The sequence below is a fragment of the Canis lupus genome, chromosome 18 (genome assembly GCF_011100685.1).
Source record: "Canis lupus familiaris isolate Mischka breed German Shepherd chromosome 18, alternate assembly UU_Cfam_GSD_1.0, whole genome shotgun sequence".
Classification (NCBI taxonomy): domain Eukaryota; kingdom Metazoa; phylum Chordata; class Mammalia; order Carnivora; family Canidae; genus Canis; species Canis lupus.
The window spans coordinates 14,752,673-14,775,805 of record NC_049239.1 but is presented as its reverse complement, the minus strand read 5'-3'; the positions used below and the strand labels follow the sequence as shown (position 1 = coordinate 14,775,805).

Sequence of the window (23,133 nt, the reverse complement as noted above, 5' to 3'; positions counted from 1 at the left end):
CAGGATCGCGCCCTGGGCCAAAGGCAGGCGCCAAACCGCTGCGCCACCCAGGGATCCCACCTGTGTTTACTTTTATACTATTCAAACAATCTGATGATTTTATTTATATTACTATCCCCTTTTTATAGGTGGAAGAAACTGTAGCAGAATTTGTTAAATAACTTGCCCTGGGTCACGCAGCTACCTGTAACTGAAACCCAGGCCGTCTGACTTCAGACCTCTATTTTTGTAAACAGCTTCACTGAGATATATTTTGCACAACATACAATTCACCCATTTAAAATGTACAATTCGGTGGTTTTTACTGTGTTCACAGATCATCACCACCATCTAATTCTAGAACACTTTTCCTGTTCCCCCCGGTCTCTGACACCCACTGATCTCCTTTCTGCTTTTAATAAATTTGCCTATTCGGAGCATCGTGGATGGATTCACACTGTACCTGGTCTTTAATGACTGACTAGTTTCCTTTAAGCTGGATCAGCACTTCGTTCCTTTTCATGGCTGAATAATATCCCACCGTATGGACAGACCACAATTTATCTATCCATTCAGTTCAGCTGCTGGCAGATATCGAGCTTGTTCCCCTTTGAGAACTCTCACCCTCAGCCTCTAGATTCTACTGCCTTTGACGATGACGGCAATCATGCAGCATCAGGTGTGCGGGGATCCCATTGAGCATTCCCATCCCGATCTCTGGTTACTCCTGACACTGACTCTACCACCATTGAAAACCCTTTATTCCTATTTTCGAGCTAAGATCACAGAGAGACAGCAAGGTTAGCTTATTTGTCCAAGGTCACATCACCGTAAGAGATGAAATAAGAACTTAACGCAGGTCTTCTGATGGCCAGTCCTGGGCTCTTTCTCCCACATTGCTGTGCACATCTGTTGCTGGTTTGGTGAGGCCTCAAAATCAGGTGAAAGGACCTGCCCTTTCCATGTTTGGTATGATCCAAACAGGGCTGACAGTCAAGGAAGAGTTCCATCCTGTTTCTGACTTCTAGAAATGGTGGCTTGTGTTCAGTGCACTGTTCCAGGCCTGGCGCTTCCTGGACCCTGTGTTGGTCCTAGGATAGGTCACATATTCACCAGTCCTGAAGCTGTTCTGAAGCATTGATTGCTTCTACCCAGAAACTACCCAAGAGCATCAACTCCTCTGTCCAAAACGATCCCATCCTCTAACCCGAAATGCTCACAAGGGCTACTTCTGCTGCCATCCCATGCTAGAACCTGACTCCTCCCTAGGCGACTTCACACTCTGCAGGAGAAGGCTAGTAATGAGGTTTTCGGGTCTCTGGCCCAGAGGTCTGAGGTTGTGCGGAGGCCCGCACCTGCCCTTCTTTCTCTCGCCACTATTTCCTTACCCACTGTCACCAGCATGGTGGGTCTGGCAAATTTGCTCAGCCTTGACCAGGACAACCTCAGACTCAACATACCTGAAACCAAGCACTGTCTTTCACCAAAACTTTGCAGCCAGATTGCCTGCAACCAAATGGAGCCTCCACACTCCCAGCTGTGACCTTTGGAGTGCCTTCCCCTCCCTGGCCTAGTCTCCAACTGCCTGAGGTGTGATACTTTACCAACCTGTGGTTGTTGCGATGATTTAACAAGATAACTCGACAAAATGGCTTGGCAAGAGCCTGGCACACAGACAATAAATGCCAGTAACAGCAGCAAAACCAACTTGCTTATTTGTGTTGACAGCAACTCAGTTCCTTTGACTCTGAGATGTAACATTTTTGGACTCTTTTTTGACTGCATGATTTCCTTCCTCTAGAGTATTAGCACTAGTTCCCCAGAAGAAGGGGCTGTTAATAGGTAATACTGTAGTAAAGGAGTCATTCAAGCTTGGGGTTCAGGAGAGGGCTCCAGGCTTAGCAGGAAGCAAGGGTCTAAATCAGGAAATACAGTGGATTATCTTGACAGAGGGGGATGCTCTGCTGGACATACATTCACTGAACAGTTTCTGGCTCTTTAATGTTAATGAAAGTCAGCATTTGCTGAGTGCACGCTCAGTGCCAAAGAGGGTCAAAGTATTCCATGGAATCTTCACATCAACCCTCTAAAGTAGGTGCTAATATTATCCCCATTTTACAGATGGGGAAATTGAGGCACAAAGGGTTAAGTAATGGGAAGGCTGGGCTTTAAAGCCAGTTAGCCTGGCCCCAGAGTCTATGCTCTTACCCCTGTGTTATGCTGCTCTCACCTGCCAATTGCCAAGCATGGAGATTGGTGATCTCCACATATGTGGGTGCCTGGCTGACCCTGCTCACTGGTGGAGATGAGACTACCTCATTTTCTCTCTCAGCCCTCTCCCACACTTTCTCCCTCCACCACATGCACTCATTCCCATCCATGGCTCCCTTCTCTCAACCAATTGAGATCTTGCACAGCCTCCTCCACGAAGTCTTCCCTGACTACACAGAGCTCACAATGAACTTTGCCCCCAGTTCTCCACAGTACTCTGATCTAGCTCTTTGTTATAATGGTCTGTATTATACTCCAGCTGTTTAACTAGGGCAAGGGGAATTTACCAAGTTATAATCATGTGGATACAAAATCAGGGAAAGGTAAAGGACTTTCCCAAGGTCACACCAAAGTTCAGCTGGGACACTAAGTTCTCATCACGACGGGACCCTGAATGCCTGCCTGGCCCCAGTCGTATGCATAAGCAATAGGTTCCATTAGTGTAATTAAGACAGTTATGAAACTTAGTCCTTGATGCTCTGGGCACTCCGTGGTCTAAGCTGGTGACAGGAGTGTGCATGGAGACAGGAGAGGTCCCAGGTTGGCCTCCAGTTAGCCTCAGCAGGACCCTGCCACCCTGGACCGCCCAGGTTCCTGCTGATGAATCTTGATGACGTTTCTCTGGCCTTGGTTCTTAGTGTCCCTCTCACATCTCCAAAACACTTAGAGAGCAGAGAACAGGTTCCCACTAGTGGAATGTGTGGAAATGCACAAAAACACTTGAAGAGACTGTTGATATAAATATATATTGTTCCTTATTTCTGCAGACGTATCCTTCCCTTGTTCATTCTTGGACGTGGCCTTGGGAAAATTAGCACAGAGCGCCGGGTCATGATGTGGCTTAACAGCAATCCCAGGAAAGCGTGGTGTCTTATTCTTAAAGACTAGCAAATCCAACTACATTCAGGGTGGCTAAAGGACTTGTTTAGGTGCCTACCCCAAGTAGTGACAGGGTTTTAATTCCTGGCTTTTCATCTCCAGTCGATGGAACCAGGATGCCGCCTAAATATTTTTCTTTCCTCTGAAAAGCAGCATCACACGCAGGAGTCCCTTTAGTGAAGTGTCATGGGGCTTATGTGGGAAAGACTAAAGCAAAACAACCGGTTCCTCTGACAGTGAGGGAAAGACGGTTTCCAGGATGCTGGTTGCTTCCTCCCTAGTAACATCCCTTTGCAAAAACGCATGCATACAAAACAGATCTCCTTTCACATGGTTACTAAGAATTCTGCATTTGCTTTTAGGTTGTCACCACTGGGAAGGAAGAACTAGACTTTGAAACAGGACCAAACATATTTGATTTGCAGATTTATGTTAAGGATGGCGTCGGTGTCACCGACCTACAGATCCTGACCGTGCAGGTAACAGACGTGAACGAGCCACCTCAGTTTCAAGGCAATTTGGCAAAAGGTAAGATACACTGGGGGGGTGCATCGCTGGAGGGGGGGGACCCTGGGGAACAGAGCAAAACAGAAAAGTAAGTAAACGAGCAGTTGTTTCCCTGGAAAAGGCAGCTACTTGATGAACAGGGAATAAATGAAATGTCCTCCAGCACAGGACTCCCAGTAATGATGCCCAACAATTTACAAAGCCCCTCACCTCCGTGGTTTCTCTCGGGTCTCTCTCAGTCCTGGGGGAGGGGGAACTGAGGCTCAGGGACCTCGAGTGGATCATTCTGGAGTGAGGGTGGGCAGAGCCCATCAGAGGCTCATCCCTGTGTGCTGCCGCGGGTCACTGACTGACCTGTTCCTTCTCCCCCAGACCCCTGGAGGGCAGTGTGTGACCGGGGTCTGCTGCAGAGCAGGGACCATACAAAGGACGGGGGCACAGGGTGGATCATTTCCTGCATGATCTCTCCCAGGCTCATGACGTTGAACGCCATCCACACTGTCAACTTCCAAGTCTGTCATCTTAGCCCAGCTGCTCTGAACTCTTGACTCAGATACCCAGCTGCCTTGTCCCACGTCTCCATCTGCTGTGTCTAACAGGCACGTGGGACATTGTGAGGTGCGGTGTGGAATGCCCCCAGGTCACCCAAGTGTTAGAGTTGGTTGCCAGTGGAGCCAACCACGTGATTAGAAAGTTAGAACTTTTAGTCCCAACTTCCACACCTCAGCCTACCTCCTCAGAGGCGAGGAGGGTAGAGATTGAGCTCAGTTGCCAACAGTCAATGATGTAAGCAATCATGCCTATGTAATCAAGCCTCCATAAAAACACAAAAGGATAGAGTTTGGAGAGCCTCCAGGTTGGTGAACAGCCTCTCTCTTCTGGGACAGTGATGTGCCCAGAGAGCATAGAAGCTCTGGGCCCCTTTCCCCATGTCATGCCCTATGCATCCCTTACATCTATCTGTTCCGGAGTTAGATCCTTTTGTAATACACTGGTAATCTTGTAAGTAAAATACTTCCCTGAGTTCTGTGATCCCCTTTATCAAATTCCTTGAACCCGAAGAGGGGATGGTGGGAAACTCAGATTTATAGTTCGTGGGTCAGACGTGCAGGTGACAGCCTGAACTTGAAATTGGCATCTGAAGTGGGGGTTGGGGTGTCTCGTGGGGTGAGTCCTTGGTTGGTGGAATCTGAATGCTATCTTTGGGTAGATAGTATCAGATTTGAGTTGAATTGCAGAATCGCAGGTGTCAGAGGATTGCAGGGAAATCCCACATATTGGAATTGGTGTCAGCACATGACATCTCAAACTCAACACACCCTCAGATCAAATTCTTGACTTCCACTCCACCCCTGGCCCCATCATCCTCTCCCCTAATCTCTTTCTCCTGTCATTCCCATTTTGGCAAATGGCACCTCCACCCTTCCAGTTGCTTAATCCCAAACTTCAAAGTCAGCCTTGACTCCTCTTTCTTTTTTCTTTTCTTTCTTTCTTTCTTTCTTTCTTTCTTTCTTTCTTTCTTTCTTTCTTTCTTTCTTTCTTTCTTCTTTCTTTCTTCTTTCTTTCTTTCTTTCTTTCTTTCTTTCTTTCTTTCTTTCTTTCTTCTTCTTTTCTTTCTTGACTCCTCTGTCTTTCATACCCAACATCAAATCTATGAGGAAATCTTGCCACTGCCAAGTCTGAGCAGTCTGACTGCTCCCTGGCATCTCTATCACTACCACCATGGTGCAAGTCACTAGTCATGTATCACCTGGATTATTGCGATAGGGAGTTAACTGGCCCTGCCCTGTCAGTCTGTTCTCCGCATAGCAGCCAGAAGGATGCTGTTGAATATCAGTCCAATCAAGGCACTCCTCAGCTCAAAACCCCATAAGAACATTCCATCTCCTTCAAGAGGAGAGCCAGAGTCTCCTTAAGGTACCATCAAATTAAAAAAAAAAGAATGGTACCATCAAATCTGTTCAAGTCCACTCCAACCCGTACTGTGCTCTCTTCTGCGTACTTCCATCTCCTCCTCTATGGCAGTCCTGGCCTCCTCACCAGGCTGTGAACACCTCCCCCCGCCCCACACACCACCCTCAATGGCATCTTTGCATTTGCTCTTTGCCCCTTTCCCCATATGTCTACGGTCCTCATTTCTTTAAGAATCTAGACTCAAGTGTCATGGACCTTCCACAGCCACTCCATTTAACACTGTAACCCAACCCACAACACTCAATTCCCTGATTTTCTCCATGACGTTGCACAGTAACGTTCATATATTTTGCTCATTTATTGTAGTGTCTCTATCTTCCCCTCTAATGCAAGGTCCTTGAGAGCAGGGTTTTGTGTTTGGAGAAGCACTATGTGCCCAGTGCATACATAGATCAGTGTCTGGTACACAGTGAGAATTCAGTAAACATTGTTTTGAATGAAAGCACGAGCAGTGATAAAGGTAAGTGAGGGCTGGAGCTCAGACGTAGGATGGGCTGGGATGGAATTTTTATGCACTTACCCCCTCCCCAGCTGAGACAGCCTCATAACTTTTCCGAGCCTGTTTCCCCATTTGTAAAGTGGAGGTAATTAAGATGCCTACTTACATGGGGATGATGACGATAAAGGAGAAAACATAAGCCGTCAGCACAGTGCCTCCAAGGAGTGAGCTGATGTGCACTCCTCAGCCCTCTCGCAGAAGGACGGGCTCTGGGAGAGAGATGCCAGAGTGGGGCGTGGGGGCCCCTTGGGCAGGGCCGGTGGTGTCAAGTGGCTGGTCCCCTCTGGCTGCCCAGAAGTCTGAAGTAGATGAAGACAATTTCTGGTCCCCTTCCTGAGCCTCGGTGGCCCTCTCCCTTTATTCCTGCTGTAAGTCATTTCTGCTGAGATGCTCTGTGACCTTGGCTCAGTTTTGGGGGAATTTGCACCTGAAAGTAAATCATGGACATGGAGCAGCCTTACATGGAGGCTCCTCCCCTACATCACTTCTTGGTGGGAGGGAAACTTGGGAAGATGTGATGCCAGCGTGGCCACCCGAGTACTTTAAGTGGCTTGTTCCCATAAGTGGCTTGTTCATGCCTTTATTCACGCATCCCTCCTTCCCACGATGCCAGTGCTTGGTTCTCTTTGCTTCTCTGTGTACAGCCGTCCTGACTCTGTAATTCCGCATTTGCTTTATCTGATAAAATGTTTCTTATTCCACTTTGGATGCTGATATAGGTCTAGACCTCTACATAGTGGAAGGAGCAAACCCAGGATTCATTTATCAGGTTGAGGCCTTCGATCCAGAAGACACAAGCCGAAACATACCTCTGAGTGTAAGTCTCTTAGATAAACAAGGTGGGCTTCTCCACACAGGAGCCTGGGGCCTCTGCTAGGGGCGTGGGCAGTGGGAGGGGAGGGATAGACTCTCCACCACCATGGCACACAGTACGGGGGATGTCCGAATGGGTAAGGGATAGACACCCCAGGTTAGACTCATGGCTCTGTGTGATCTTGGACAAATTCTTAACCTCTCTCTGAGATTCAATTTCTTCATCTATAAAATGGAAGAATAATAGCATGTACACAGCTGGGGGATTGTAAGTATTAGATAACGCCTGTATAGCCACTTAGCACCATGTCTGGCATGTTGGAATGGCTCAGGATTTTTAATTTCTAAGGTGATAAAAATCCAGCAATATTCTTTTAAAAGTAAGCAAAAAAATGTGTACCCCAAAGGCCGGCATTAACACTTCCTTTTCAAGAGATGGAGTCAAGCTGCTTGGAGCCAAGTTTAAAAAAAAAAAAAAAAAGTTAAAAGAGAGTCCCAGAAATTCCAAAGAAAAGAGCCCCCCCCCTCCCACCCCCAGAGAAAAAACAGAGACTAGATCCTGGACCGTTCCCTCTCCATTCAGTCTGAGACAGCTGATCTCTCTTCCTTTAAATCCATTTCCTGCATGCAGCTCTCAAAGGAGCTCTTGTAACCACGACCCCTCAGGCGAAGGAGCCTTTCAGTTTGTCCCTGGGCCGGGAGGCCCTGGCTCCTAGCTGCGTCCCCTGAAGTGGCCCAGACACCCTGCAGCTGGGCAGCCCAGGCTGGAGAGAAAAACCGAAGCTCACATCAGCCAGCCAACTAACCTTGAAGCAGGCATCACTCCTGCAAATCGTGCCTTACGGAGAGAAGCGAGTACTTGAAATATGACACTCAGCGAATTGGTAACACCAGGAGGCTGTTTCTGCTGTTCGCTGCTTGATTTGCAGCTTCAACAGAGCTACTTTTTCTAACAGGAGGAAGTGAGCCTTGGAAATAACCTCCAGGACCCATAGAATATGGTCTGCAGGATCTGGAACAAAGCTGTTTTCAGATTAGTGGCCACATCTTGAGTTAGGGAATAGTCTGTTATTATCAGAAGATGACCCTCTGTCCCCGACATCATTTATTCAGAGTTCTGTGAATAAATGGAATAAGTGGAAGAGGCAAACACTTAATGGGTCCCTACTATGTGCTCAGAACAATACCGGGTGCTCTAAATGCATACTTATGATAACGTCCTTGTTATATCAGTTATAAATCTGTTTGTCTGAAAATAACAGAAAACTCAACCACACTGGTGGATGTGGGACTTTTCCTCCCCTCCCATAACAAGAAGTGCAGAGGTGGGCCGGCGGTCCAGGGCTGGCACGTCTGCTGCCCTCAGAAACCTGGGCTCTTTCTAACTTTATGCTCTTCCACTCGCATGTTGGTTTTGTCCTCTTTTTGTTCACCTCATGATTACAATATGACTGGGGCACCTCCAGGCTTTAACTTTCAGTTCCAGGCAGGAAGAAGAAGAAAAAAAAAGCAGGAAGGAGTAAGAGTGAGGGAACAGGCCAGCCCGGTGTGTATCTCAAAGATCCTCCAGAGGCCCTTCCTGGAGGACTTTTTTACTTTACTTCTCACCGGCCAGAACTGTTGCCACTGTTGTTGGATGGTGGCCAAGGAAATGGGATTTTGGATGGGTCAGCAACCCAAAATCTAGTACCTCATTTATACATTGAGTTTTCTTTGTGACCAAGAAGCCACTATGTGCCAGGCTTTCTTTCTTTTCTCTTTCTTTCTTTCTTTCTTTCTTTCTTTCTTTCTTTCTTTCTTTCTTTCTTTCTTTCTTTCTTCTTTCAGATTTTATTTATTTATTCATGAGAGACACAGAGAAAGAGAGGCATAGACACAGGCAGAGGGAGAAGCAGACTCCCTGCGGGGAGCCCGATGTGGGATTCCATCCCTGAACTCCATCCAGGGACTCCAGGATCACGCCCTGAGCCACCCAGGTGTCCCTGTGCCAGACTTTCTATTAGATATTTTGGACACAAAGACAAGTGAGACACATCCTTGTACCTCAAGATGTTTATGTCTTCTCATGGGTGGGGAGACATTCGTGCACACACCAAATTCTTGTAATTTTGTAAGATAATTACTATAAAGCTCATACAAGAGGCAGTGGGGGCAAAGTGGAAGGAATCTCAACAGTTGAGAAAAATGTTTATTTTTAAATCTTCATCTACAAATTATGCAGAAGGAAAAAGATCACAGTGGCTGCTTTAAAAACACCCGGTAGATCAGGTTGAGGAAGGGAAGGGGCCTCAGGCCGTTGCTCCCTTAAGAGAAAATGCGGTGCCAGAGGTCCGAGAGCAGCTGCAGGGTGCACCTGTGCTTTCTGCAGTGTGTTTGGGGAGGGGCGCTTCCCATTGCAGCACAAAGTGTTAATGAGGTGTTTCACACGTACAGTAGAACTAACCACCTTGCAGAGAGTTGACAGCCAGCCGGGAGGAAAGATGAGCATAATCTAGAGAGAAGGCTTCTCCGGCTAGGAACAGGAACTAACCATTTAGGAAGTGGTAGGAAAGGACGGATTTTGCTCCCTAGAAGGAGAAAGGAGATGGGTTGGTTGACTACCAAGACCAAACCCATGCTTCTCAACTTTGGCTGTAAGTTGAAACCAGCAGAGGAACGTTAAAAAACAACAGATATCTGGGTCCCACTCCCTAGGGGTCTGATGTGATCGTCCTGGGGTGTGACCCAGGCATCAGGCTCATCTAGTTCCCCGGGGGTCGCTGGTGGTGGGCCTGAGAAGCACCACTGGAAGACGTGGTTTCCCAAATTTCCAAGCCTCTCTCTTGGGCCTTGCAGTCCTGTGGGGCTGGGGTGGGGGTGGGGGACCTGGGAATCTGAGTATTTGCCAGATACCCTGGGGGAGTCCTCTGGTCAGAATGGCTGGGCGGGTTGGGCCCCTGCATGAGAATATATGTAGGCTGCTTTTAAGAAAACACAGATTCTGACGGTTAAAGCAGCCGATGCTTGACCTCAGCTCAGGTCCTGATCTCAGGTTGGTGAGTTCAGGCTCCGCATTGGGTTCCACGTTTAAAAAAAAAAAAAAAGTAAAAAGTAAAAAGTAAAATTAATTAATTAATTAAATTTAATTGAAAAACACAGATTCCTGGAACACAAGTGTCCCAGGTGATTGGGATGCACTGCACCCTTCTGCTGAACTGCTGAACTGGAGAAACAAGTAAAGGCTTTAATGAAACACCAGAGCTGGGCCAGGAGCCAGGCACCCTCCTGGCTGCTGCTGCTCTTGCCGCTGGAGGGCACACCGGCTGGGTGGGTGGCACGATGGGGCTCACTTCCTTCTGGGGCTCCCCCCAGCTGCCCCTGGCCTTGGGGGTCGGGGACCAGCTGTCCAAGCTCAGGCTCAGGGCATACCCTGGGCCTCAAGAGGACCTGTCCTCCTCGGATCTGCCCAAGAGCTGGGACTGGCTCAGGTGAATGGGGTCACACACGCCAGTGTCCCCAGAACCAGTCCATCTCCAGTACTGTGGCTCCTGCTGGGCCCACTGGGCAGACCGGATCCACAACAAAGGGAGGGGGCGTGGCCCCCACCCTGCTGGCTTTGTTGCTTGGCACTGACCTTCCCAACACTGGGATCCTGCTTGGAGTGGGGTGGGGACAGGGGCAATGACCTGCCTGTACGGGGCTCTCCCACAAGCTCTGCAACCCCAATAAGATCTGCGGCAAGTGCCGGGCCAAGAACCAGGAGTTAGGACAAGTTTAACCAATGTGGAACATGCACCAAACTCAAGAGTGCCGTGCCATCCAGAAGCACACCCTCTGGAAGGTGATGGCTCCCTCTCCGGGGGGAGAAGAGGACAGCAGAAATCCACACCAACAGCCTCATCAGCTGCTGTACAATGGCTAACTACATGGGGTCATCTACCAGGAGTACCAGACAAGACCTGAATAAACCGTGTCATTCCTGCGGCCCTCTGGGCAGTCGGTGATGGCACGGAGTACAGCATTGCCTGGAATTCCTGGGGAGAACCATGGGGGGAGAGCAAGGCTGGATGAGGAGAGTGACCAGCCCCTACAAAGATGTGAAGGGTGCAATTACAACCTTGCTGTCGAGGAGTACTCTACGTTTGGGGACCCCATCCTTTAAGACACAGGTTTCCAGAAGAGCAGTCTTTGAAGAAATAGTATTGTGACCCATAAGCAAAGGGGATCCTATCATTAGGGGCACCGGGTTTCTAGCCACCATATGAAGGATCTAGGGGTCGATATTCAAAGTTTCTGATGGTCAGAGTGCTTAGGACCTAGCTGGGTGCTGCCGCGGTGCTGGCTGGAAGGGCAATCCTGAGGAAGAGGCTGGAAGAGCCTGAGACTCCTGGGCCAGCAGCTTCTCTGCCTTCATAACTGCAGCAAATCACCTACCTGGCGAAGGTACGGTCCACAAGACAATTATGTGACCTCCATTCAGACTTATCACCAGTTCTTATATCACCTTGGAATCACTGGTGGGTGTGGAGGGACTAGAGGGCCATTTCAGACTGCCCAAGTGACGAATAAAATACACGACTACCCACAAGAAGAAATAAAACAAAACAGAAGCAAAACACCAAAGCATGTGCGTGAAGCCACCGTGGCTTGGTTTGTGCCTATCACCTTACCTGGTGGGTTCCAAGGAGTTGCCTTGCTGGTGGGAACCACTAAGGAGGAAGGATGAGTTTTAAAAATAGCTCTAGAAACTCCAGCTCCCTTAAAACGCCAAATCCCACAACCGCTACCCAGCTGAATAAATGGAAACTGTGTCACAGATAATGTAAAAGTGGGGCTAATGCAGAAATGCTCCCTCCTTTTTAAAGACGTTTTAAAAGCGTGTGGTTGTACATTGTTTGGACCAGAGCTGGCAAGCTCTGAACTGCAGGAATGACCACTGTACATGTCATTTTAAATGTTCTGGTAGCCACATTAAGAAATAAAATGAGGGACACCTGGTGGCTCAGTTGGTTGGGCGTCTGCCTTCAGCTCAGGTCATGATCCTGGAGTCCCAGGATCAAGCCTCAAGATCAAGAAGATCAAGCTTCTCCCCCTGTTCTCTCCCCAACTCATGTTTTCTCGCTTGCACACGCGCTCTCTCTCTCTCTCTCTCAAATAAAGTCTTTAAAAAAAAAAGGTAAAATGAAAAGATAAAATTAACTATAATATGCTTTTCGAATTTGAAATACTCATACCCAAAGTGCTATCCTTTCACCGTTATCAACATAACAGTTCATGAGATATTTCACCCCCTTTCTCTTAGTAGTAAGTCTTCGGACTCCTTGTGCCCTTTGCACTTCATAGCTCACCTCCTTTCAGACCAGCCACACTGCAGCCGCTCAGCAGTCACAGGTGCCCGTGGCTGGTGGCTCGTGTTGGCTGCAGGGCGCGGGCTGGGACCCAGCATGGGCTGGCCTCCCTGTGCACCCTCCGTGTGGTGATGGGGGCGGGTGGGGCGCGCTCCGGGGCAGGCACTAGGCCTGGGCTCAGACTGGCTTGCGTGTGAATAATGACATTTCCTGGCATCTCTTCACTCGCTCGGCCCCCTCCCCCCTGCACTTTCTCTGCCTCTTAAAGGAGGTTCAGTGAGCTCCAACCCCCTCCCACCCAGCTCCCACACTCCACCTCCCCCTCTGCTGGGAAGTGGCCACCGTGACTGCAGCAGAGCCTCCTCGGAGACTCTGAGGACGTTAATCAGTTTCGCAGCTGGAGGCAAAGTGATCTAGTGCAGCCATTCCTCCAGGAAGGAGCTTTCCCTGGGCCTTTCCATTAGGGAAGGACATTTGCATAAAGTGAAATGTGCTTTGTCTTCAGCGGGGCAGACAAAGGATTAAATTAAAAGAGCAATAACCTTGCTACCAGCTGGGCTACCAGGAGGGCATCAGGGGAAGTCACTGTCCCCCGGCCCCCCTCTTGCACGTGCCTCTGAGAAGTGGCAGCGAGCTGTGTCTTTGCCTCCTGGGAATAAAGTGGTCCTTTATGCCGGAGCTGGCTGGCTGGGGCTGTTCAGGTGCATCGAGCAGCCCCCTGTCTCATGAGGGAAGGAGCCGAGGCCTTTGCCCGGGGCCCTGGAGCTCTCGCCGGGACTGAGGTCTCCTGGCCCAACCCCTGCTCATTCCCTTCTACCTTGTTCTGGCAAATTCCGTCCTTGGTGTCCCATCCCTTGATTTCCCGAGTGACAGCACCCTTCCTGCTCCCCACGGCTGCACTCCCACACCACACCACACACACACACACACACACACACACACACAGATGCACACCACTTGTGCAATGCCCTCTGGCATCCGTCTGCTAACTCAGGAGTCTTGGCAAAACGCGTTCTACTTCTGGTTCATGTTAAAATGCTCAAGAAAGGGGAAAGCAGTGGTACTGAACAAGGCCCATTCCAAATACATCAGCACTGATGACTGTTCACATGTTGGGAGAGAAATTTCCTCGAATAGATGGGGATTGCCGTCCATCTGTAAGATGAGCGGAGCCTGAGTCAGAGAATAGGACCGGGCTGATGATGGAAAAGGAAGACAGTATGGAAGAGGGTAGAAGCCTTGGCAGCGTCTCCAGCCATCCTTTATTTCTCCTTTGTGAATGTGGCTCCTCTTAAAAACATTTAAATGCTGGCTTATAACCCATTGAGCTCACCCTCCTAATGATACCCCACAAGCTGACCCAAGGGAAAGGGAGATTGCAGTAGGAGATTTTTTTTTATGTTGTTGTTGTTTTTCTTCCTAGGCGCCCTTCCCTCCCACTTCTATCCCCCACCCACCACCTCTGAATTGGGATGGGGGCGGAACAGGGTAAGAGAGAGGAATCGGGGGTTTTTCTAAAAAACCTGACACTGAAAAATGCAACAGGAACGCGGCGGTGTCTGCACACTTGCCACCGCCGGGTTGGAAGAGGATGCTGGGTCCTCTGGGTGGTGTGGGCGCATGGGTGCGGCCGTCCTGGGCACCCCTGGCTGTGGGTCGCTGGATCCCACTGCAGGCCCCAAGGTGGCTGGGGCTGCAGCTGCAGCGGGCGATCTCTGGTCCGGGTGGCCTGCTGTCCCCAGGGAGCCTGGCGTTTCTGCAAACTGAGCCCGCTTCCACTCACCCTGCCTCCTCCTCCGACACCAGCGACTCGATAAAGGGGGCCCAGGCAGGAAGCTGGAGCCTTTGCGTCCTGGAGCAAACTGCAGCCCTGCGAGGCGCCCAGAGACCTGGGGTGGCCGCGAGGGCGCATTCCCAGTGCGGGGAGCCCAGCGCTGGCCTGACCGGCTCCCGTTAACCGGATTGATCTGATTACTCAGGACTTCCCAGCCGGTGGTGGAGCAGAGAGGGGCTGCCGCAGCTTCTCATTCTGTTTAATTTCTGTTTTCCAAGAATGAATATCACGGGAGCAGCTTTGATTAAACAAGCCTTTAAAAAGGGGGAGAGAATGCCAGGTTTTGCAGAAAGCTTTACTGAGTTGCTGGCAAATGGCCACATGACACAATATTTTTAGTCTATGGATATTATCTCCTTTCTAACTACAAAACTGCTGTTCCCATTAACACAGGCTCCTAGGTTCAGGGGTAAGGAAATGAGCCTGGTGTTAAAAGAAAAAAAAAATTCAGGATTCCAGGAAATCAGCCTCTTAATAAGAATGAAAAAGAAATTCCCCACGTTCCTGAGTCTGCCCTTTCTGTCTGCTGCTGTTTCGTGTTTCTTGCTTGCTGAGATGTAGGCAGAACTGCAGGAGATTTCATAATCCGGCCTCGCGCTACCAAACTAAAAAAGATTTTTTTTTTTTTTAACGTTCAGCAAGATTTTGTTGTTCCTTTTTGTTTTGTTTTAAGATTTTTAAGGTGGGAATGCTGGTCTCGGATGAGAAATAGGCAAGAAGAAAACCCTGATATTCAACATTTAACAACTATTTATTGATTGAAAAAAGATTTATTGAGCATCTACTATGTGTTAGGCACTAGAGATGTAGTAACGAAGATGAAGCCTTTACCCTCGTGGATCTGACGTTCTAACCAACAGCGGTAGTTAACCTCTATAGAGGCCTTACCATGTGCCAGGCACATGGTTCTAGAACTTTACATGCTCATCCCTTGGACATACCCTATTATTATTCTCTTTGTTGCACAAGCTCTCACAGCTGGCAAGTAGTAGAACCAGGACTCAGACCCAGCAGCCTGGCTCCAGAGCCGCAGCGTTTCTTGACGCAGCCACCCCCATTCGTGACTCTTCTATTCTAGATGGGTCTAAGTCCCCCTCCTCTGTTCATATCCTATATTTGTCTATATTTGTCTCCCTCTGAGCATGTCTCCAATATCTTCCTTGTATGTTCCATCAGTTGCCCACCAGCTTTTGGAGATCAGGGTCTGTCTGTCACCTCCGTATCCCAAGACTTTCTCCTGTTTGAGACTAATCAGAACTGGGGATCTATGTCCTAACGCATTAAACCCATTGGAAAGGCATCCTGATTCAGGTGCATGTAGTAAATGGCCCCCATGGGTCTATAAACCCTGCCATTCCATCATATCCAGCTTGAGCCTCTGATCTATGGATATGTGAGGATTCTCCGCAGGGAAGGCTCAGCTCAAAGGCAGAGAACGGCTCTGTGTGTCCTGGCGGCTGCTGCCCAGGCTGCGAGCCAGAGAGATGGTGGGGGGGATCTTAGGATTTAAACAATGTACCTTTGAGGACTGCCAAGCTGCTTATCTGATTTGGGGAGTTGGAATAAAGGTCTTCCTTGGTGTTGCCTTAAAATTTCCCCTTAAAAATGAGTAAGAACCACTTAAGTGACCAGCCAGAAAGATTAGTTAAAGTAAGCCCTACCGTAGAACGCTGTGCCATCATTAACCAACCAGGCTGTAAGGTAAGAGTTAAGAATACGGGGAAGTGCTCAAGCTACAAAGGAAAAGGACAAGAGAATGTAATTTTGACTAGGGCATCATCTCAATTTTTTGGAGGGTATATGCTTGTGTAGAAAAGAACAGAGGGCTATTTGTGAAAATCATAAGATTTCACAGGTGACTAATCTTGAGTTTCTTTTTCATATTTTTCTGTCTTTCCTAATTTGTGTATAAAAAGTATCTTTTTATTACGATTAGGAAAATGATTAAAACCTTATAATGGCCCCAAATGAGATCTCTAATCTATTTTCTGTGCTTTCTTTCTTCTCCTATGGGGAGCTTAGCTGCGATCACACAACATAGCAAATCGCTGGGTTGGAAGCCTTGGCTGGTGTTTCCTTTGATTCTGGACTTCAGGGGCTGTGGCTCTGATTACAAAATCTCCACCAATTATCTGATCCAGAGATCTAAGGCCCTGAGGATAGATCATCTCTCATCCTAGTAGGAAATAACAAAACCTTCAAATCTTAAAGCCCTTTGGAACAAATGGACATAAACATGTAAGCCTCGTATGTCGCTGTGGTGCTTCACATTTTCCAGCTTGCCTTCTGATGTAATCCTCACAATAAACATGGAGGAGCAGTTGGTGGCATTGTCCCTATATTACAGGCAAGGAAGGGACTTGTCCCAGATCCTGTGGTGAGGACCAGAACTTGGATTCAGCTCTTCTGGTCCAGGTCCTTCGCCTGCTTCATTGACATCATCATGGCAGCAAGGAAGCAGTCTTGATGAGCACCCATGGATGATAGCACAGGGGTGGTCCTCCCATGGGCTGGCCGTTAGTGGGCTGTGCAAAGAAGTCTGTGTTCCCATTAGAGCAAATGGTGCTAGGCAGGAGTTCAACAAGACAGCTGGGGTGGGCACTGGGTCCATAACGGAATAGATTCCCAACTCCCTGAGATGTGGAAAGACTTCATCAGTGGCCATAATCCCGAGATCAGATTCTAAAGCAGCCCTGCTAAAGCTCCAAAAGTGCTTCCAACGTGGACTTGAGGCCCAGACTAGATTTTTTTTTTTTTTTTAGATTTTATTTTTCATGAGAGTCGCAGAGACACAGGCAGAGGCTCCCTGTGGGGAGCCAGATGTGGGACTCGATTCTAGGACCCCAGGATCACGACCTGAGCTGAAGGCAGATGCTCAACCACTGAACCACCCAGAAGCCTCTAGAGACCAGATCTTATTTACTTTCATATCATCCTATTGCCTAATGCCTGGTAGCCATGTTTAAATAGTGTTGGTCAAAGCCAAGACCTAGACTCAATGCCAGATGTCATCCTGAGAAGCACAAATGGAACATGGTGATGGGGTGAAGGAGACTGGACTCAGAAGCATAGTGTCCAGACAGGGGACCTTTACACCCACTCTGTCATTGAAGCAGGACCCAGTGGCCAGCTCCTCGGGGGGAAGCTTCTCAGGTCAGAGGCTTGGGCCAACAGATCCAGAATTTTCTTGCTTTAAGAACTATTAAGTCTGAGAACTCTGCATTGGGTTATCCCGATGCATCAAGAATGTTCCATGGCCCAAGAATATAAAATGGGAATGGAACAAACTAGTCTCTCATGGAAAGACGAACAGGTACTCTCAGTTACATTCTTTTTTTCCTTGTTTTTTAGTATTTCCTGATCGTCCCCTCAGTGAACTTCGGGATGTCTGCTAATGGGACCCTCTTCTCCACAAAGGAATTTGACTTTGAGGCAGGACACAAAAGGTAGCCTTTGTCAATGACCTTGCTTGAAGCACATTTATCTGAGGGGTGAGGAGCAGGCCTGGTGCAGCTTGCAGGCAGCGAGGCAGGCTCCGAGCGGTTTGCTGCCTTCCTGCTGAGTTCAGAGGGTAGTGAGCCCCCCAAAAGGAAGAAGGACTAAGGCAATTATCTGGAAAGCCTCCTTTCCCAACCCAGATCTTCATCGCCACATAATAAGAACGGAGGGGTGGGAGAAGTCGCCCCAAGGACCTGGAGAATTGCCTCAGATGCCTTTCTGGCTTGGACACCAGGCTGAGAGCAGCAGGGTGGAGGCGAGCAGGTGGCTGAGGAAAGAGGTGAGGCGAGACCAGCGTTTGAGGACGGAAACACACAGGGTGACACGGGGTGACCTTGGCTCCTCACCTGGTGTGAGAACCAGGCTAGTTCCTCATCCCTGGGAGCCTCGGTTTCCTCACCCGGGCCTAATGCACGTTTGCAGGGAGATGCGAGGAACGACACAGAGGTACTGTGTGCAACATGGGGGGCGGTGGCCGGGAACACAACCGCGGGCGGGAGAGAAGCTGCGGGTGGGTTTGTAGGGACGAGGAAGGAAGGGCAGACACGGCAGTTCTGACTCCGCAGGAGTGGCTGAAGGGGTGGCCAGAAAGGGCAGACTCTTCCCGCCCCCCTCCCCGTGTCCCTCCCCCTGTGAGGAAGTGTCAGCCACTGGATCTCCCTGACAGCTTCCATCTCGGCGCGGGAGTGAGGGACGGGCAAGGGCTCGAAGCCTCCACGGCGCTCCGGGTGAACATCGTGAACGTCAACGATGAGGCCCCTCGCTTTACCAGGTAGGCCTGAGGGGGCCAGGGCCGCCGTCTCCCGGGGCGCCCGGCTTTGTCAGCTGCGTGGACACCAGACCGAGGGGTGCCCTTTGCTGGCCTGAGGAGAGACAAGAGGCCTGAGGTCTTCAGAGTCCTTCCTCGGGGCCTCGGCACCAGGGGACCGCGGGTGCGGCGCGGAGCGGTGACAGGGGCTGGACGCGACGCCCCTGGCGCGCGGCGGGGCCTGGGCCTGCGTGGAAGGTCCACAGAGGCCGGCGGCTGCCAACAGGGTGTCGGCTAATGCTCGGCCCGCGCCATCAGCCAAGGCCCAGCGCCCTCAGGACGGCATCCTCTCCGGCGGAGGAGAGGCCGCCTTCGGGGCTACCTGGGAGGCCTGCCTGCTGCGGGTGTCCCAGATGCCCTCCTGCCACGGGGGATCCGGAAAAGACACCGGCAGCACTCATCCGGCAGAGGGAGGGGGGAAACTGAGTCTGGTGCAAGGGGCCTGGGGCAGGGTCTGGCCCCAGCCCGGGCACAAAGGGAGACCCTCGCCTGTTATGCTTGGGGACTTGGGGGGCAGACGGGGTTCTGAGCTAGTGTCCGACCGTGTAAACGCTGCACGGCCGCGAACCTTCCGGGCGTGAGCCGAGGGCCAAGGTGCAGGAACGGCAGCGGCCGGCCCAGGTCACGCTGCCCGGGCACCTGCTGCAGGCCAGGCTCGGAGGGGGGGCCCTTCCCGCCGCCGGGCTCCTCCGGGGTGCAGTGCGGGCGGCCTGTAAGCGGCCCGCAGCCCGCCCGGTGCAGACGCACAGCCGGGCGACTCCTCGGGTCCCGGGGCCCCCACACTCCGATCTGAGGGGGACAGCAGGTTAATGGGGTGCAGCGGGGAAAACGAGTCCTCCCCAGGGGCAGACCGACTCTGGTTTGGACGCCGACCGACACAGCAGCTGGCCTCCGCGGAGAGCGCGTGGCCCCGGGGGCGGCTGGGCCCCCAGAGGCAGGCCTGCGGCTCCGGAGTGACCCCGTTAGGCCCCGTTACGGGCAGACGGTCTGTGTGACTGCGTGGCCACGTCGTAACGAGTCCCTGGGCTTTGCTTCGAACAGCAGTCCCCGGGCGTCGGCGGGCGGGTGGGTACGGACCTGTCGCCGGAGGGACGGGGACAGGGGCTGCCTCGACTGCACCCGGCTGCCCCGGTAAGGTCGCCCTCGGCCCTCGCCACGAGCTGGCAAGTCTGCCCGGCTCCTAAGGAGGCGCTGGCTTTGAGGGCTTTCATGGTTCCCTGGGGCCCTGACCTTCGTGTCCCCCCACATCAGCGCTAGGACCAACCACAGGTTATTAAGTCAGAGTTAACGAGATCAAATCCTCCAACGCTCTCGGCTCCCTGGGGTTCGGGCGCCGGGGGGCTGCACAACTGGAAACCGCTCTTCTGTCTTCACTGTTTGGAAGGCCCTGCAATAAACACAAGCAAGGCAGGGTATTTGCGTGGTTGAGGGCTCACCATTTTGTTCCCTGGGCGTGGGGGGGGGGGGCACGCATTGCAGGGCCTTGCGGACTCCCAGTGTGTACTCTGGGTTCTGCGATTATCCTGATGAGCATCTTATTTTTTTTTCTTAAAGATTTTATTTATTTATTCATGACCAACACAGAAAGAGAGAGAGGCAGAGACCCAGGCCGAAGGGGGAGCAGGCTCCATGCAGGGAGCCTGACGTGGGACTCGATCCCGGGGCTCCAGGATCAGGCCCTGGGCCAAAGGCGGCGCTAAACCGCTGGGCCACGGGGGCTGCCCGCGACGAGCACCTTATAATGAAGGTCCTTGACTTAGGTTTACTCTCTGCGTGGCAAGCACAATGCTCGCCGCTTCTGCAGAGCACTTTCCCGTAGACTCCACAGCCTCTCTCCCACTGCTGCTCCTTTGGTATTTACCCACCATCCTTTGCAACCTGGTGCCTGGCAGCGCTTACACACCTTCATGCCCCTACTGCATACTCGTTCAGAACAATGACGCCATCATCTGGGATTCATGCCCTTCCCCATGAGCGTTGCCCAGCAGCCTGGTAATCGGGTGTCATGGGATGGCGGGGTGTGGGGGGTAAGGAGGAGGGTGTGGGAATGTGAGTGATATCAGAGCTTGACCCTGTGACGGGGGCGCTGGGCCCCTGGCTTTACTGCATTTGAATAGATCTTAGCTGTGTGCTGAGGGTCACACCTTTATGTTAAAGGATATTTTATACACACTTGGGGTTTGGGTCCCCAGACCAAAGAAACCAAAGATTTTTTTTTTTCTTTGCCTTCTGCCAAGCTCAATATCAGGTGAGCCAAGGAGAGAGTGGTGTGCATGAGCGCTCATCAACAGCCTGACCGGTCCCCTTCATGGGGACCTGATTTCCCAAAGTGCCTTGTGGGGACCACATGAGCCTGCAAAATGGGGTACCTTAAGCAGCTGCCTCTACTTACGTTCCTGTGGTGGAGGCTGTCCCATACATAGTAGGATGTGTAGCAGCAGCATCCCTGGCCTCTGCCCCCAGATGCTAGCAGCAGCCTCTGCCCCTCGTTGTGACAAACAACAGAATCACCTCTAGCTGGGAACCACGGTTCTGAAAAAAGGGTGGGTGGGAGGAAGGGGCTTCTCCTCCCAAGGTGTCCTCTGTCCTATGACAGACAGCCTGGGTCTCTGTGGTTGTCACCTCTGGTGACTCCTTATCAAAGCTCCTCTCAAACCTTAAAGTGCATACTTTAAAGTCATCTTGTGGGGCAGCCCTAGTGGCGCAGCGGGTTAGCACCGCCTGCAGCCCAGGGTGTGATCCTGGGGTCCTGGGTTGGAGTCCCGCGTCAGGCTCCCTCCAGGGAGCCTGCTTCTCCCTCTGCCTGTGTCTCTGTGTCTCTCATGAATAAATAAATAAAATCTTTAGGAAAAAAAAGATAAAATCATCTTGTGAAAATGCGGATCTGGAGCTGGCCTGACCTCTGCATTCAGATCCAGAATCTCCAGGGAGCCTGTGAAACGAGCAGGGACCGCACTTGGGGCAACAGGGGCGAGATGTGAAGGTAGCACAGGAGCCTCAGCCATCTCTTCTTTGGATGGTAACAGAACCCACTCCAAGTAACCAAAGAGGAAAAATAGAATGAGTTAGAAACAGAGCCTCTCCCCTAACAGAGACAAGGGCTTAGTCTAGCTTTGGGAGCTGGAGTTACCTCCTTTCTCTCCTCCGGCTCTAGGTTTGGTTCCTGCCACCCCTGCCTCGTGGCCGCACTTTGTGTTGTCCATTCCTGCCCCATCGGTGGGCTGCAGCTCAGATTCACTGAAAAGGGGGTCAGGATGGTAAATGGATCAATGGACAGCCTCACTGAGGCACTGGATGGGGAGAGCTCTGCACAGAGCCCTGGTGGGGGGGCTCTTGGCCTGAACAAGATTACTGTCCCCCCTCAATGGAGTGCACCACCAGGAGGTCACCTCAAGAACAGGAGACAGACCCAGGCCCTGGGCAGGAGCCCCCAGGTGAGGGAGGGCCTGGTGGCAGCTGCTCTCTGCCTGCCTCTGCCTGACACCCGCTGGACATTCCCTCCCCTTTCTCTTCCCTCTGGTCCCATCTACCCTACGGGGAGGGTGAGACGGGACTGCAGAAAATTTCTGAGCTCACAAAATGCATGTGATCACTTAGACCTGAGCTATAGTGTTCCCCTCTTGACCTCTCAAGGAAGACCCCGCATGGGAAAATCCACACTTAGGAAATTGGTAAATCAGAGGTGATTATTTTCCTTCCCTCAGCAGAAGGATTTCCTGCAGGCTTATCCTAAACAATAAGCCTCCCTTGGTGCATTCAAAATTATTCAATCCACCCAAGTTGTGTAGTTAGAGCTTTGAACCTGTCTGTCTTATTAGCAGCCTTTTCCAAAAGCCATGGGGGCCGAGGAAGATGGGGAGGTTGGCGATTTGGGGTTATTTCGCAAGACGTCATCCCTGGAGGGCAGCGTACTGACCGTGCTGTTGCCAGGGGGGCCCATTCCTCCCTTCAGAGAGCTGACCTTATCATAAATGCAACTCCGAAAGCTGTGCAGATTCTGTGTGTAAATTCTGTCTCCTTGGGCAAAACAAAACAAGAGGAGACAAGAAATAAGGAGTGTTTGCGGTTTATCACCATAGCTTCTGGTGGCAGCTGTGGGGTGGGAGTCAGGGCCCTGGAGCTCTGGCCGTGTGTCCAGGTGGATTGTGAAAATAACCCAGGGAGCTTTTGCACAAGAACTGGAGAAGGAGAGGAGATGGCCCGAGGGATCAACTATCGTGATAAAAGATGTTAACGCCCAGGCTGATCTGAATTGGTGTCAGGCGGGTGCGGAGTCAGAGGCCACTGTACGTGGTGGCAGTAGCAGTGTGGCACTTTCTTCGCATCCACAGGGACGTGATCTTTGGAAATACAAAAGCCGGTCCCCCCCTCCTTTCAGCTGCTGCCTGCTTTCTCTGAGCATGTGGATGCAACTTCAAAAGCTCCGTGCTATATTTAGCACTAACCAAAATACCCACCTCCCAGACTCCACCCTCCCGTGCCCCTGAAAATTAGCTGTGTCTGCTGTATTTCTGCTCCAGCTCAGCGCGAGTGTACACGATTCCTGAGGAGCTGGCTTCAGGCACCATTGTGGCCAACATCACAGCTGAGGACCCCGATGATAAAGGCTCTACCGGCTTCCTCCTCTACAGCATCACAACCGCTAACAGCTATTTCATGATCAACCAGTGTAAGTCACACACACACACACACACACACACACACACACACACCCTTCTGTGCATCCTTTAATTCAGCCATTTGG

At 51.0% G+C, this 23,133-nt stretch overlaps 1 protein-coding gene across 1 annotated transcript in view; it reads left to right on the top strand.

Moving 5' to 3' along the window:
- Window positions 1-23,133, top strand: part of CDHR3 (cadherin related family member 3) — a 60,588-nt gene that overhangs the window by 10,743 nt on the left and 26,712 nt on the right. Inside the window, exons 3-7 of the mRNA XM_038562721.1 lie at window positions 3,492-3,657; window positions 6,829-6,926; window positions 17,435-17,529; window positions 18,249-18,353; window positions 22,910-23,058. Coding sequence (XP_038418649.1) covers window positions 3,492-3,657; window positions 6,829-6,926; window positions 17,435-17,529; window positions 18,249-18,353; window positions 22,910-23,058 — 613 coding nt within the window. The remainder of the gene's footprint in view (window positions 1-3,491; window positions 3,658-6,828; window positions 6,927-17,434; window positions 17,530-18,248; window positions 18,354-22,909; window positions 23,059-23,133) is intronic.